At 49.6% G+C, this 16,482-nt stretch overlaps 1 protein-coding gene across 8 annotated transcripts in view; it reads right to left on the bottom strand.

Annotated features, from left to right (window-relative positions):
• The window catches only part of SHANK2 (SH3 and multiple ankyrin repeat domains 2), a 546,752-nt gene that overhangs the window by 423,177 nt on the left and 107,093 nt on the right, over window positions 1–16,482 (bottom strand). For all 8 annotated transcript variants that reach the window (XM_081238599.1, XM_081238604.1, XM_081238603.1 and 5 more), the window contains one exon: window positions 15,706–15,814. In XM_081238599.1, coding sequence (XP_081094725.1) covers window positions 15,706–15,814 — 109 coding nt within the window. The remainder of the gene's footprint in view (window positions 1–15,705; window positions 15,815–16,482) is intronic.

The following is a 16,482-nucleotide window of genomic DNA, read 5'->3' on the forward strand; positions in this document are numbered from 1 at the left end:
CTCCCGCAGAGCCAGCACAGCCCAGCTCTGCTCCTGAAAGGCTGGGTGGCCTCCAGCAGGTGTCCCAAACTCTCTGGGCCTCAGTTTCCACACGTATATGGTCAGGGTAAAAGCAGGACCTGCACTCTGTGGGGCTCTGTGAGGATCGAATGTCACATCCGATGCTGGAACAGTGCCCAGCCCACAGTCAGAGTCTCTCCAGGGGATTCAGCTAGAGATGGGCTTTATTTTCTTCATTACGTTTTTTTCCTGTATTTTTAAAAACCTGTGCCATGCGTTTATTATGTTATAATCATAAAAGTGATTTCTAAAATAAACTGTGAAGCCAATGCTTATTCTCACACTCACCCTCCCCCTGGACAGGCACAACCCCTCATGACTGTCTTTCTTTTCTCAGCAAGAGATGGTCTTGGTGCCCCCAGGATGCAGACCAAGTGAAATAGGCATTCACAGGCCTACTAAGTGCCCTGCCCTGTGCTGGGGATGGTGGCTGTCCCGCGGCAGGGGGAACCAGGCATATCTCCTCGAGCTATTATAAGACAGATGGATACACAGATAGGTAGATAGGTAGGTGGGTGGGTGGGTGGGTAGATGTGAGGGAGGGAGAGAGAGGGAGGGAGGGAGGGAGGGATGGGTAAAGGAAGGGTACACAGACAGAGATGCATACATGCACACAGACGGTTAAAAATGAGTTGAACAACACAAGATTAATATTTGATCTCAAGGTTGTCCGAGGGAGCACAAACAGTGCACTCAATTTATCTTTGTAAATAATTAACCCATTACTGAATATAAGACCCATTACTGAATTATTCCTAATCGAGAGATTATGCCCACCCCATTCCCTGTACCCATTTGCCTCATGCAAAACGACACAGGTGGGAAAAGCCTGGCCTTGGGGCTGGAAACTTCAAGTTCGAGTCTGGGCTCAGTTGTGACTTTGACAGAAGCCTTGAACCCCACAGGGACCTCAGCCACACCTCAAAATTCCCAAGGACCAGCGAGAGGAAAGGCGGGATTCGGGGATTCCTTCCTCATTACCTAGAACAGCAGTTCTCAGACTTTGGCATGTGTGAGAATCACTCAAAGAGCTGGTTAATGCAAAGCATACTGGCTCCATTCCCAAAAACGCTTCCATAGGACTGGAGGGCTGAGAATCTGCATCTCTGAGAGTGATCCTGGAGGTCCAAGGGGTGCACTTTGCTAGAGGACAGCTTCACATACTTGACTGCACGGTGACATCACGTGCTCCCACCCCCCAGACACTAATTGAATCGGTGTGGTGCATGACCCAAGTGTTAGGATGCGTACAACTTCCCAAAGTGGTTTTTAACGTGCAGCTGAGTTTGAGACCCTCTGCTCTAAACACCTGCTAATTCAAATGTGCTCCATGGGTAGCAGCACGTGGGCATGACCAGGAACTGGTTAGAAATGCAAAATCTCTGGTCCCACTCCAGATCTACAGAATCAGAACTGACTTTTAACAAGATGGCCAGGTAACTCATAGACATCAAGTCTGAGATGCATGGACCTAGAGCACAGCTCTCCCACTTTATCACGTATGTGATCCATAAACAAGCAAACCAAGAAAAATGGTGCTATGTCCTCCATATGGATTTATCCCTTTATTTATAAGCCATACATGACCATGGGAAAAAGAACAGTCTTTTACACAAGTGGTGCGGGGTCCACTGGATTTCCACATGCAAAGGAATGAAGTCAGAGCTCTACCTCACACCATATACAAAACTTATCAAAATGAATCACAGACCTCAATGTAAAAGCTAAAACTATAAAACTCACAGACGAGAACTCAGGATTAGATCCTTGTGACCTTGGGTTAGGCAATGTTTTTAGATATGACACCGAAAGCACAAGCAACAAAAGAAAAAATAGATCAATTAGATGTTACCAAAATTTAAAACTTTTCTGCATCAAAGTACACTATCAAGAAAGTGGAAAGACAACCCACAGACTGGGAGACAATATGTGCAAATCATATATCTGCTAAGGAACCTGTACCCAGAATATATAAAGAACTCTTACAACTCAACAAGAAAAGACAAATACGGGCAATAATATCAAAATATGGGCAAAGGATCAAGTAGTCATTTCCCCAGAGATATACAAATGGCTAATAAGCACATGAAAAGAATAACCAACCAATATCACTGGTCATTAGGGAAATGCAAATAAAGCCACAACGAGATATGACTTTATACTCACTAAGATGGTTATAGTAAAAAAAAAAAAAAAAAAAAAGATAATAGTAAATGTTGATGAGGATGTGGAGAAACTGGAACTCTCATCCACTGCTGGTGGGATGTAAAATAGTGCAGCTTCTTTGGAAAACTATCTGGCAGCCCCTCAAAAGGTTGAACATGGAGCTACTATATGACCCAGCAATTCCCTGCCCCCCACCAGGTATAGACCCAGGAGATGGGAAAGCATATGTCCACACAATTTGTACAAGAATAATCACAGCAGCATTGTCACAACAGACAAAAAGTGGAAACAACTCCAAATGTCCATCAAGTGATGAGCTGATAAACAAAAGGAGTAGATACAGTGGAATATTACCCGGCCATCAAAAGGAGCGAAGCACTGACACATGCTACAACATGGATGAACCTTGAAAACATTATGTTGAGTCAAAGAAACGAGACACGAAAGGGCACATATTGTGTGATTCCATTTCTACAAAGTGTCCAGAACAGGCAAATCCAAAGAGACAGGAAGTAGATGAGTGGCTGCCAGGGGCTGGGGGGTGTGGGGAGTGGGAGGAAAAGGGGGGTCACTGCTAGTGGGTACTGGAGCTCTTTTTGATGTGATGAGACTGTTCTAAAATGAGACAGTGGTGATGGTGCACAACCCTGTGAATATATTTTTTAAAACCACACTTTAAATGGGTGAATTTAATGGTATGTGAAATGTTTCAACAAAGCCTTACAAAAAACAAAAACTGAATTTTAATCGTACGTCGATTATACCTTAATAAAATTTTTAAATAAACAATACACGCCCTATGGCACTCATATATTAAATAAATTACAGAATACACATAGATAAAATGTTTTTAAATGGGGAGATAGATCGTTTGGTGTTTTCTGCTCTACCCCAGTGGTCATCTGTGCCTTCTTTGTAAGACGAAAGGACAGCGAAGGTGAGTCCAAAATGTCTTGTAGGTTAAGGCTCTCCAATCATCCAGCTCACCGACTGACACCTGTCCACAGCAACCACACAACCTGCCTTGTCCATGTAAATGCTCACGTGACTGTGAGAACCAGGTGCACTAACTCGGCCCCCCACTCCACCTCTGGCACTCGGGGTCACAGGGTGCACAGGAGGGGGTAACTCACTGCCCTGTTATCACAGACAATGGGGTGGGTGGGTGGCTGTGGGCATGGGAGCCACTTACCAGGATGGACAGCACCTGTCTGGATACACCAGCACCTCTGACATTGATCTGCATTCAGTGCTTCAGTGTTCATTATTTCGTTATGAGTGAATCATGCAAAATCACAAAATCTTCTAGTATGCTAAAATAGGGATCCCTAAACACCAGAATATTTGATTAATAACCCACCCCTGACCATGAAAGAGAATGAGATTTACAGTTATCTTCCTCTGCACAGTCATGGCTCTCGAGCGAGGACACTTCCCCGTGAAGAGCTCCCAGGCCAGCATGTGAGACTCATCCAAATGACCCAAGGGCCTTTGAGGCCATTAAGCAGAGTGGATGGTGATGGTGGGTTTCCCCCAAACTGTCAGCACCCCTGAGCATTCCAGCAACTGGCTCCCATGTGGGTCCACAAGCCAGCGGAGCCATCCTTGCATTCCCACTACCTGCCACAAACGGAACGGTCCTGACCATCCATCCTCACGGTCTCCCTGAATCTGGCTTCGGTGCTCAGATGTGCTGCAGAGCAGACAGTCCCGAATGGGTTCATGAGGCCGAGATTTGTGGTCAGAAACTGACAGGGAGAAACAGACACAAATCTCTTTTCTGCGAGGGGAATCTTTGACAACAGGGAACAAAAGCATGCAGGCAACGTGAAGAGATTTTGGTGAAAAGAACAAGAGCCTCGTGTTCCAGATAAAAATCTCTGTTACCAAGAGGTGACTTGGCTCGTTTCATAAGAGTTAGCGGATCTGGCCTTGCTGGACCCAGATGAGCAGAATTTCCAACAGCACCAGGAAAGCCGCGCATGCAGGTTCTTCGTTCCCCTGATAGAATTACGTCAGATAGAATGAGGCCTGTGAAGGTAGAACGCACATAGCAACTGCTTGGAGATCAAACAGTTTAAAAGTGCATGATTCTTCAGACTTGAGATTGCCAAGGGGGAGGGGCTGTGGGGGCAGAAGTGTCGGGAGTTTGGGATCAGCAGGTGCAAACTATCGACATTATATAGAGAACGGATAAACCACAAGGTCCTGCTGTAGAGCGCATGGAACAATATTCAACATCCTGTGATAAACCACTATGGAAAAGAATATGAAAAGGTATATACATATATATATACAGGCATAACTGAATCACTTTGCTGTACAGCAGAAGTTAACACAACATTGTAAGTCAACTATACTTCCATAAAATTTTTTTAAAAAGTGGATGCTTCTTGCTCCCAGACAGGTGTCCAGGGCTTGTTGGTGTCGGCTGCGAGGACCATGAGGGAAATGGGCCATGCGGTCCCATTTGTCCATCAGGTTGTGGAGAAGGCATGGGTGAGAAGTTGTGATTTTTGTCCTTCCAATAGCAAAATCAAGGAGGGCAGGCTCTGAGAAGTGGTCTATGGCCTGTGATTTTCCTTCTTTCTTTTTTGTTTTTTTAAAGCATTACTATTTTTTAAATTAACTTATTTATTTTTGGCTGTGTCGGGTCTTCGTTGCTGTGCGCTGGCTTTCTCTAGTTGCGGTGAGCGGGGGCTACTCTTCGTTGTGGTGCGCGGGCTTCTCACTGTGGTAGCTTCTCTTGTTGTGGAGTACGGGCTCTAGGCGCGCGAGTTTCAGTAGTTGTGGCGCGTGGGCTCAGTAGTTGTGGCTTGCGGGCTCTAAAGCGCAGGCTCAGTAGTTGTGTGTGGCACACGGGCTTAGTTGCTCCGCGGCAACTAAGTGTGGGATCTTCCCGGACCAGGGCTCAAACCCGTGTCCCCTGTGTTGGCAGGCAGATTCTTAACCACTGCACCACCAGGGAAGTCCCAACGGCCTGTGATTTTCTTACAACTAAAGCCCTGGGCAAAACACACACACACACACACACACAGACACACAGGTACTAATGTGGTTTGAAGCAGACACATGGGACCTATCAAACCAAGAATTTGGAAAGTACAGGACATTCTGAGCAAGTAAACATTCAAGGCTAGAACAATGAGATCCCACTACACACCTGTTAGCATGGATAGAATCCAAAACACTGACAAACCCAACTTCTGGCAAAGATGCAGAGCAAGAACAGAGAACTCTCATCATTGCTGGTAGGAAGGCAGAAATGGTACAGCCTCTTAGGAAGACAGTCTGGCAGTTTCTTTCTAAACTAAAAACTGTTTTACCATATGATCCAACAACTGTGCTCCTTGGTATTCACACAACTGATTTGAAAACTTATGTCTACACCGCAACCTACACACAAGTGTTTGCAGCAGTTTTGTTCATAGTCACCAAAAGCTGGAAGCAACCAAGAAGCCCTTCAATAGGTGAACAGATAAACAAAACCAGGACATCCATACAGTGGATTATTCAGTCATTAAAAAGGAAAGTGCTATCAAGCCATAAAAAAGATAGGGCTAAATCTTAAATGCATGTGGTTAAGTGAAAGAAGCCAGTCTGAAAAAGCTACACACTGTATAATTCCAATGACATGATATTCTGGAAAACTTAAAACTATGGAGATGGTAAACAGATCAGTGGTTGCCAGGGGCTCCAGAGAGGGGCAGGCAGGATTGAATAGGTAAAAGGCACAGGGGATTTTTTTTTTAAAGTTGCAAAACTGTTCTGTATGACACTGTAATGGTGAGTATAAGAATTAGATATCTGTCAAAATCATAAACTCTACAGCACAAACAGTGAAACGTAATGTATGCAAATTTTAAAAATAAAGCTTAAAAGCTCCTTTAGGAGACGTGGGATCCCAGGATAGAATGCAGAATGTGACAAAAGAGTCTAATTGTATTAAAAACGTTAGAAACAACCTCACTGGAGGAGGTGGGGGAGTAAGGTGCTGACCTGTGTAACTGTGGGAATGAGTAGAGTCTGAAAGACAAAGGGCAAAAGAACTTCACGCAAGCACGGTTCTCTACTTGATAAAGTTGCTTTCCACTGTGGGGTGCAGGTCAACAATCTGGAAACCACTATACAGGTGCCCTGGAATTGAGCCATTAAATACACAGACGGCAGAGAGTGGAAGCCAGGCTTCTCACTGTCTACGCGGGAGGTTACAAAAGAGCAAGGAGAGGAGAGAATGATCCCCCTGGCAATGGATTAGGATTGGGGAGGTCAGTATGAACTCATGTTTAGCTTAATACAGATTCAGGTGGTTACACACAGAAACATTTATAGATTGGTACACACATGGATCTCCTTGTTCTTTCCTCTGACAGAGCTCAGAAGGAACTACTCCCCAGGGGCAATGAGCACACCCAGCACCCAGATCTTGGTTTCTAAGACCAGTCTTCCAGGGCACTTGGGAGGAACAGCAGACTCTAGGACTGGGGCAGGAAACATACAGAATGAGCCTGAAACACCTTCTGGTGCTAGGAAGCAAGAAAGAGGTCAAATCATCATCACCACCACCATCATCATCATCATCCTCATCATCATCCACATGGATGGGTATGTGTCAGAAGGACACAGGTGGAACTTCCCTGGTGGTCCGGTGGGTAAGACTCTGTGCTCCCAATGCAGGGGGCCCAGGTTCGATCCCTGGTCGGGGAACTGGATCCCACATGCATGCCGCAAGTAAGAAGTCCACACGCTGCAATGAAGATCCCCCGTGCTGCAACTAAAAGCTGGAGCAGCCAAAGTAAATAAATAAACAAATAATACATAAATAAATATTTTTTATTTTTTATTTATTTATTTTTTTCTTTTTGCGGTATGCGGGCCTCTCACTCCTGTGGCCTCTCCCGTTGCGGAGCACAGGCTCCGGACGCGCAGGCCCAGCGGCCATGGCTCACGGGCCCAGCCGCTCCGCGGCATATGGGATCCTCCCAGACCGGGGCACGAACCCGTATCCCCTGCATCGGCAGGCGGACTCTCAACCACTGCGCCACCAGGGAGGCCCATAAATAAATATTTTTTAAAAAAAGAAGTAACACTTCTATTTAAAAAAAAAAGAAAAAAGACACAGTAGCCAAATGAAAGAGTTCCCAATGGCCGAAGCTGGAGCCATTTGAACAAAAAAATATGTAAAGTAGTACTGTATTATAACGCAAGGTGTAAGTTAAATATCCATGAGTCCACACTGATAAAAATAACTACATAAATAAATGAATTCTCTCCTCTGCAGAAGAATTCCAAGTAATTTATGGAGCTACACTGCCATCCAGGAGGTGGAACGGAACTGCTCATCTTTAAGTGTGGGCTGGGCTTAGTGACTTCCTTCCGAAGAGGACAGTCCATAAAGGGGGGGAAAGAGTTAACTACAGTGGGAAGCCTGACAAGCACACCTCAGCCAGGGGAGCAAGGTCCACATCACAGTGAGAAGTGTGCCCTTGATACGGTGCGATGAGAAGGGCATCTGCCTCTGCAGCCTTCTTCCCAAACCTACATACCAGCCCCATCTAATCATGACCTAAACTTGAGACAAACCTCAGCAGAGGGACATGCTACGAAACACCGCACCAGTTCTCCTCAAAGCTGCCAAGGTCATCAAAAACAAGGAAAGCCCTAGAAACTGTCACAACCAAGAGGGGCCTACGGAGACGGGAGCGCTAACTGTCATGAGGGATCCTGGAACAGAAAAAGGACATTCAGTAACTACTAACGAAAGCATGGGCGTGAGTTAATTATAACACATCAATATTGGTTCATTAATCATAACAAACGTACGCTACTCACGTAAGACGGTGACAGGGAAAAATGGGTGTGGGGCATGGAGGGGGAGACATCCTGTAAATCTAAAACTGCTGTAATCATTTAAAAGAGCTGTGGAAAAAAAAACCACCCCAAGGTTCATGTTTCAGCTAACGATTTCATGTAAAAATGCTGCTGCTGACTGTCCCCACGTGGCCCCCTGGGGACACCACTTACCCAAGGCTGTGTGTGCCTGTCATGGGTCACCTGAGTTCTCGGGCTGACATCCTCCTCCCCCTCCGGCTGGCTCTGCCACCGTCCCCAAAGCCAAGGCTCACCCCTGGGGGCCCCGTCTCTGCCGCCACATCACCGCCCCTTTCTCTACTACCTCAAGTTCTTAGTTAATGCATTGCATCTTCCTGGACCACACGCACCTGTATGAGTCACCTATAATCCTTTCTGAAACATGGCAGATTACACATAAGAAAACGTTGTCAATAATCGAATATGCCGTTTGGAGCTCTCACTTAAAAACAGGTCTCTGTACCAGAAACTGCACCCAACAAGCCAAATACACCCAGACGTCTTCGGGGTCATTGGCTCGGCAGCCCTCAAGCTAACTCCACTGGCACTGGGTACTCTGTGCGTGTTGGACCCCCTGCAGACTGATGCTTACGAGGTCCCAGGGCTGTGTCCCCGAGGTGCTATTCCTGGGGAATTTCACACAGGGACTCGCTCAGGGGTTACGATGAGACTGTAGGATATGGACCAAAGGAGCACCATCAGCAGACAGCAATCCAGTGTCCGAGAAACCTTCTAGTTGGGCCGTGTGGGAGCTGGGCAGGGGCTCCCCAGGAGCCCGGCTGCAGGGGCATGTGGCAGAAGCAGGCACATCTCGGCCTGCAGGACGAGCTGCTGGACTATCCCTGCCTGGAGGCTAACAGAGTCACTGGATCTCAGAAACGAAGCCCCGACTCACCACAGGGGCTCTGCAAAAACAGCCCCATCAACGCGTATTCAATTTCTACTTCTCATCGACATGCTTCAAGGGCTGAGAGACGTTTCTAGCTTTATTACAGCCCTGCCTTTGTTGTGCCCGGGCTTCTTTCAAGTTTGGGAAGACAGTGCAAAACAGAAACCTGAAGTTTTGCTCGAGCTGTTAGTTTTACTTCCCTTTCAGGGCTCGAAACACCATCCATCTCGTCCCAGAGGTTCCAGCTGAAACAGGAGATGAGCCTGGCAGACGAGTCTACTTCTTTCCGCTACTGGCATCTTCCCTGACCAAATTTCCATCAGAAAAGGTACTAGAAGGTCGGAATAACACGGGCTGCTTTGTTTTAATTGACAGGTCATTCCTCCAGGATTTAATTATCTTCTGTGCGTCCCTCAGTCCAGAAGTGATGCTTCACCCCACTTGGGTTCCCGAGCTCAGCCCAGGGGCGCCTGAGAACCACGCAGGCCGAGTGCAGGGATGCAGCTCAGGTGTGAGCATCATCGCACTTCCTGCACTTAGGAAGGAAGCTGCTTCCAGCTCTCTGCTTGGGACGTGAAGTCTGGTTCTCAGCCAGATTCTGCCGATTACCAGGTGCCGATTACTCCGGGTGGAGCTGCTAGGACACAGGCACAGCCTGGGGCTGGCAGAGCCGCTGAGGACAACAGGGCAGTGTCTGGAGTAACGGGGATGGGGGCGGCTCTTCCTCCCTTGGGCCGGCCTGGCACTGCAGCAGAAGACTCCATCCAGGAGCTTGGCGACCACAGGCCCTCCAGTCCTGGACCCTCTGTGTCCGTCACGGCCTCAGCCACATCCCAGCAGCCACAGCACGGGAGAAGGGAGCCCACAGCCGACCCCGCCTCCCTTCCGCCCCGGGTGAGAGCCTGGCAAGCAAGGGCAAGCAAGCCGGCCTCGGCCCCCTCCCTCGAGGCGACCTGGCGCCCGGCCTCCGCTCTCGGAGACCCCGCTCCTCCAGGGATGCTGGCCTTGCAGACACCCTGCTTCGTGGGAGCCTGAGGACTGAGGGAGACAGGCCTGCCACGCCCTGTGCACATCATCGGGCCCCAGAAGGTTCTTGTTTCACCTCGGCTGTCACTATTAAGTGCCCCCCATCACTTCTCAGGTGACGGGCCTAGGGTGCCAGCGTGTCCGGGACCAAGGGGCTTCCCAGACGGAGACCCTCAGTGTGAAAACCAGAGCTGTCCCTAGAAAACTGGGACAAGTTGATCACACCACCTATCACCTGGGGGAGGCCACCAAATCAACCCCGTTTTCCTCCCTCTGGGTCCACAGCCAGGAGAAAACAACATGTACTGAGTTTCCATTGCGCCACTGACATGAGAGCCACATTCCGGAGACCCCACCGAGCGTGAGCCACTCCACACGGGGACACTTCACACGTACTCACCTAATACTCACACGTTCCCACCCCGCGGGGACCATCACCCTATGGAGCGGACAGAGGTGAGAGGGAAGTCGTGTGCTTGTCCCCCAGACGTTAAGGCGCTGGCCTCTCGGTGGAGCCTGTGTCACATCCTCTCCTGCTATTTTCTCCGTTTGTAACTGGGTCACTATACGCCCTTGTCCGGGGAACTGCCCATGACTTAGTTTGTTTCCAAGAATGTCCTCCCCATTATTCGCTTTTCTCATTTCACGTGTTGCCCTTGGTCCCCATTTTCCCTGCCTCTCAACCAGGACAGTCTGCTTCTCAGCTGGGGATGTGAGTGAAAATTCTCTAGGTGTGGAGAGTGGAGCAGTGATGCTGGACGAGGCGCTGACCTGCAGCAGAATCTCGGGTCCACTCTCAGCTTCCGGTTCAGAACTTTCCGTGTTCACTACATCCTTTACCCTTTTTGTTTGTTGTAAATAGTCTTTTGTCTTAAAGAAAAAACCCACCATGTTTGATGACTGTCAATTTTGTCCACACAGAAACCTGCACAAAGGTTTATAGCAACTTTAAGCATAATCACCAAAATTTGGAAGCCACCAAGATGCACCTCAGTAGGTGGATGGATAAATAAAATGTGGTCCATCCACACAATGGAATATTCTTTGGAACTAGAAAGAAATGAGGGAGGGAAAGACTGGGAGTGTGGGATTAGCAGACGTAAACTATTATATACAGGATGGATAGACAACAAGGTCCTACTTTAGAGCACAGGGAACTATATCCAACCTCCTGGGATAAACCATAATGGAAAAGAATATAAAAAAAGAAAGTCTCTGTGTATAACTGAATCACTTTGCTGTATAGCAGAGACTGGCACAACACTGTAAATCAACTCTACTTCAATATAAAAAAATGAGCTATCAAACCATGAAAATCAGGGAGGAAACATAAATGCATATTTGTAAGTGAAAGAAGGCAATCTGAAAAGGCCACACACTATATGATTCCAACCATATGACATTCTGGAAAAAGCCAAACTATGGAGACAGTAAAAAGATCAGTGGCTGCCAGGAGTTAGTGGGAGGGGGGGATGAACAGGCAGAGCATGGAGGATTTTCAGGGCAGGAAAACTAGCCTGCATGATGGTGGATATATGTCCTTATACATGTGTCTAAACCCACGGAATGTACAACACTGAGTGAACACTAACGTAAAGGTGGACTTGATTTCACTGTCTGACTTACTTCACTCTGTACGACAGTCTCTAGGTCAGAAAAGCAAGTATCATATATTAACGCATATTTGTGGAATCTAGAAAAATGGTACAGATGCACTGGTTTGCAAGGCAGAAATAGAGACACAGATGTAGAGAACAAACATATGGACACCAAGCGGGGAAAGGAGGGGTGGGATGAATTGGGAGATGGGGATGGACATATATACACTAATATGTATAAAACAGATAAATAATGAGAACCTGCTGTAGAGCACAGGGAATTCTGCTTCACTTCGCTGTACAGTAGAAATGAACACAACACTGTAAAACAACTACACCCCAACTGAAAACAAAAGTGGACTCGAGTTAATAATAATGTAGCAATATAGGTTCATCAGTGTAAAAATGGTCACACTGATGCAAGATGTCAGTAGCGGGGGAGCCTGGGGGTGGCTGGTTATACGGGACCCCCTACTCTCGCATTCATTTTTCTGTAAACCTAAAACTACTCTAAAAAATGAAGGCTAATTTCAAAAATATGGGAGTGGGGTGAGGGGAGGGAAAGTTCTGCCTTACAGAGAATATTTGCTATACGACATAAAACTGATGTAGAAAATTACCATTTGGCAGCCACCATGTGGGAGTTGTTCAATAATTCTGCTTTAAAATGTTAAAACTGAAAATAAATAATAATTTATAATTGATCTGCCCAGAGCCCCACCCCCACCCCCCCAAAAAAAGAATCCAACCAAAATCTTCTGATTACTGTTAGTTATTGGTTGAGATCCGGAAAGTCCTGTACAAGAACTGTCTGCCTGGGAGGCGGGCGTCCCGCTCCTGGTCCCCAGTCGGATGGGGTCAGAGCCTGGTCTCAGCCTTCGCTGGAACACCTGCCCTGAATTCTGTGTTTTGTCAGGTGCCAGTTTACACAGATTTCAGGGGAAAACAGGTTTCCGTTTCTTTTCTCAGAGTTGGTTCTTCCTGATCAGTGAGCCCAGAGGCTGTGGCCACGGGGATAGTTCAGGAAATCCCGGCGTTCATTTCACCCCACGCCACCTTCTCCACAGGCTGCTGCTCCCGGGTCGCGTCCACCCCAGTTCTGAGAAGAGTGGATAACATGCTGCCTCCGTCTTTCTCCTTCCCGGGTCCCCGAGGCTCCACTGCATCTGCTCTCACGATGACGCCATCCACCACCACCGGGACAGCGTTTCTAACTACGGGCGGGGCCAGGAGAAATGACCGCTGACCCCCGTTTTGAAATAGTCTAGGGTCTGTGCTGATGTGTTTTCAGAAGCTCAGTTAGGGTCGGCTCTGGAATCACAGTCGATCCAAACTCTTGGCATCCAGCGACACCCCCGCCAGTGAAGCAGGCCTCCTTCAGGACGGGGAGGTGGTAGCAGGCGGGGCGGTGTCCCTCCCGGGGAATCATCGGGAAACAGCCACGGATGCGGCCAGGCCAGCGGGAGCCCAGGCCAAAAGCTGCCCGAGGAGAGAAGCCGGGTCCGGGGCCACAGACCCCAGGCCTGGCTCAGGTCTGCCACTGTCCCTGAAGGCTCAAGTCCATGCTCAGGAATCCACAGGCCCATATGTGGTCTGAGTCTAAGTGCTGGGATCTACACTGCAGTGATGGACGGTACCCACCCACCCCCTGCCCAACGAGCTGGGAGCCAGCCTAGGTGACAGGGCACAGAGGAGCCATCTGCTGACCACGGGACCAGAACCAGCACGTGCTCACCGTGTGCCCACCCCGCCCTGGTGCTCAGACCCTCTGCTCAGCTACACACACACCCCCAAGGAAGCAGAGCCCCTGCTGCTGGCCCCATACCTGCTTCCCCCGCAGACAGAACATCCAACCCTGCGGCTGCCCCGCTCCCCGTCCAGACTCTCCGCAGAGGCCCGTGCCCCCTGACGCACCATCTGCTACAGGCCCTTCTCCCCACCCCTGGGGTCTTGCCCCATCACTCCTGACCTTAGAAGGTCAGCCCTGCGCAGGTACGGCAGGGCCCACCTCTGCCTTGTGCTCCATCCACCCACCAGGATGCCTGGAAGCCCGCTTGTCCACGTCACCCCGCCCCAGCTCCCGGCGCACAGACCCCCAGCTTCCTGTCTCACCAAGTGTCTGCCTGGGCTGGTACCCTCCTCACCTTCAGCCAGGCCTCTGCGCTCGTCCCCCCTCCAGGCCTGTGCTCTCCTGTCCCCATCCAAGCATGTCCTGTCCCCTGGCATCTCGGGCATTGAAGCTGTGTCACCGATAAGCCAGCAGCCCTGTTCTCACATTGCTCAGTTAAATTTAGGAGACAGGAGTCGACCGTGATTACAGCACGGCCACCTGTGTGCGGATGGGGACGTGCACGGCTGCAGGAGCACAGGTGCAGGTCCTGCCCCAGCTTTAGAGTCCCCACAAGTGACGAGAAAGCTCCCTTCTTCAGCTGACGCACCTGTTGTGGGTTCAGCAAGTGTGAGGTGGGTCACATATACGTGACACTGGCACAGGGAGGACGGGCCCAACCCAAGAGGCGAGGGGAGGGAGGCCCCGCTCGCTGAGGCCAAGATAGACATTCTCCGCTCAGCATCACCCATCACCCGCTTGCCCGGATGAACGCTCCGAGTTGCCATGGAAATCCTCACCTGAGCCGCTCTCGGCTTTCACAACAGCCTCACCTCAGCTGGTCGAGTTCACGTGTCCCCTGGGCACAGGGCTCTCACCCGGGATGATGGTGCCTCCCCGCCCCCCCAGGGGACACTGTGCAATGTCTGGGGGCATCTTTGGCGGCCACAACTCGGGGGTGTTACTGGCATTTGTGGGTGAAGGTCAGCGATGCCGTACACATCCTACGGTGCACAGGACAGCCCCCAGCACAAAGGACTGTCCAGCCCTGCCATGGAACATCATTCAGCCACGAAGAAGAAAGAAATCCTGCCATGTGCAAGAACGTGGATGGACTTTGAGGGCATAATGCCATGTGAAATAAGTCAGACGGAGAAAGACAAATCTGTATGATCTCGCTTACATGTGGAATCTAAAACAACTGAACCCAGAGAAACAGACTGGTGGTCACCAGAGGTAGGAGGTGGGGTGGGCGGAATGGGTGGAGGGGTTCAAAGGTCCAAGCTTCCAGTTATGAGATAAGTAAGTCCTGGGGATGTTGTGTACGGCACAGCGACTGCAGTTAATAATACTGTGTTGTATATATAAAAGTGGCTAAGATGGGCTTCCCTGGTGGCGCAGTGGTTGAGAGTCTGCCTGCCAATGCAGGGGACACGGGTTCGTGCCCCGGTCCGGGAAGATCCCACATGCCGCGGAGCGGCTGGGCCCGTGAGCCACGGCCGCTGAGCCTGCGCGTCCGGAGCCTGTGCTCCGCAACGGGAGAGGCCACAACGGTGAGAGGCCCGCGTACCGCCCCCCCCAAAAAAAAAGTGTCTAAGAGAGTAGATCCTAAGAGTTCTCATCATAAAAAAAGATGTGTAACTATGAGCGGTGACGGATGTTCACGAAACGTATCGTGGCGATCATTCCCCAGTATATCCGTATACCAAATCGTTACGTTGTACACCGAAAATTAATACAATGTTTTGTGTCAATTGTATTTCCATAAAACTGGAAATGAAAAGAGAAGAGATAAGATTAAACAAAAGTTAATGCCCGTTTGGAACTGGTAAGAAACAGAAAGGATCATCTGGCCCCAATGTCAGCGGGGCGGAGGATGAGAGCCCTGTACCGTTTTATCCCACGCGTGATCTGAGGTCCCACGCGTAGGGACTTGGTTTCCAGCAGGGGGAGCCAGGCACATGCGGGTGCACGTGTGTCTCCCAGGGCTGGCATGAGACGCCTGCTCTCTGTTGTCATTCATTCATTCACTCATTCTCCCCTTCAACTCAGGTACGCACTGAGCACCTACCACTTGCCAGGCACCTCCCGGATGCTGGTGATTCCATGCAGCTAACACAGGCTCCCGGAGGAGGCAGAATGCACTTTTAAAACCAAGTAAAGTGTGATGCTGCCTATGCACGTGTGATCCGAACGACAGAATCACCTTTCCTCCCCAAACCCACGTTCCTGCGGGGTTTCCTCAAGTCCCTCCAACCAGCCCCTACCTCCGGTCTCCAGGTCATGGAAATTCGGATCCAGGCCTCGTTCCAGCATCTTGACGATCTTCTCCACCGAACGATGCTGGATGTAATCCATGCATTTTTTTAGGTTGGTCTAAAGAGAAAAGCAAAATTGGTCTTACAGAGAAACGTCTCTTCAGGCCACAGGAAGGCTCCTTGTGGGGTGCACCCTGGCTGGCCGCCTTTGCAGAGAGGAGAGCTGCCCCTTGATGGGGCCCCGCTGCAGTCCCCAGGCTCACCAGGCAGCATCCTTCTGCATCTGGAACCCCGGGGCCAAGCCCGGAGCCCAGCACATGGCAAACGCAATTGGCCTGTCCTGGATGAATGTTCTAGAAATCCCCCACCGATCTCTGTGCTTGCCGAGAGTCACAGGATGTTCCTTCACTTTCAAAAGGATGAGCCACCTGGGCCACTGTGAAAAACTACACTTTCCAGGGTGCACCCAGGTCTTCTGACTCCATCCTCTTTTGAGCGAGGCCCGAGGACTGGTATTTGTGTTTCCTAATCTCTAAAGCGGTGGCTGCTACAGAGAGCAGAAGGGCACTGCTTACTCAGCTTAACCCACTTGTGGGTAATCCCGTGACCTGCAGGTGGACACAGGGATGCTTGGGTCACCGAGCGATTCAAGGTGAGGGAGTCAGTCACTCCTTGTGAGATCAGAATGACCAGGGGCTCAACCCTGACCAGGTTGCCCAGCCTCATCTGCAAGGAAAATAATAATTTTCTGTCCATCTAGCAGATAGCCTGGGCTATTTGATGGTA

This window comes from Mesoplodon bidens (assembly GCF_964165515.1).
Source record: "Mesoplodon bidens genome assembly, chromosome: 7".
Classification (NCBI taxonomy): Eukaryota; Metazoa; Chordata; class Mammalia; order Artiodactyla; family Ziphiidae; genus Mesoplodon; species Mesoplodon bidens.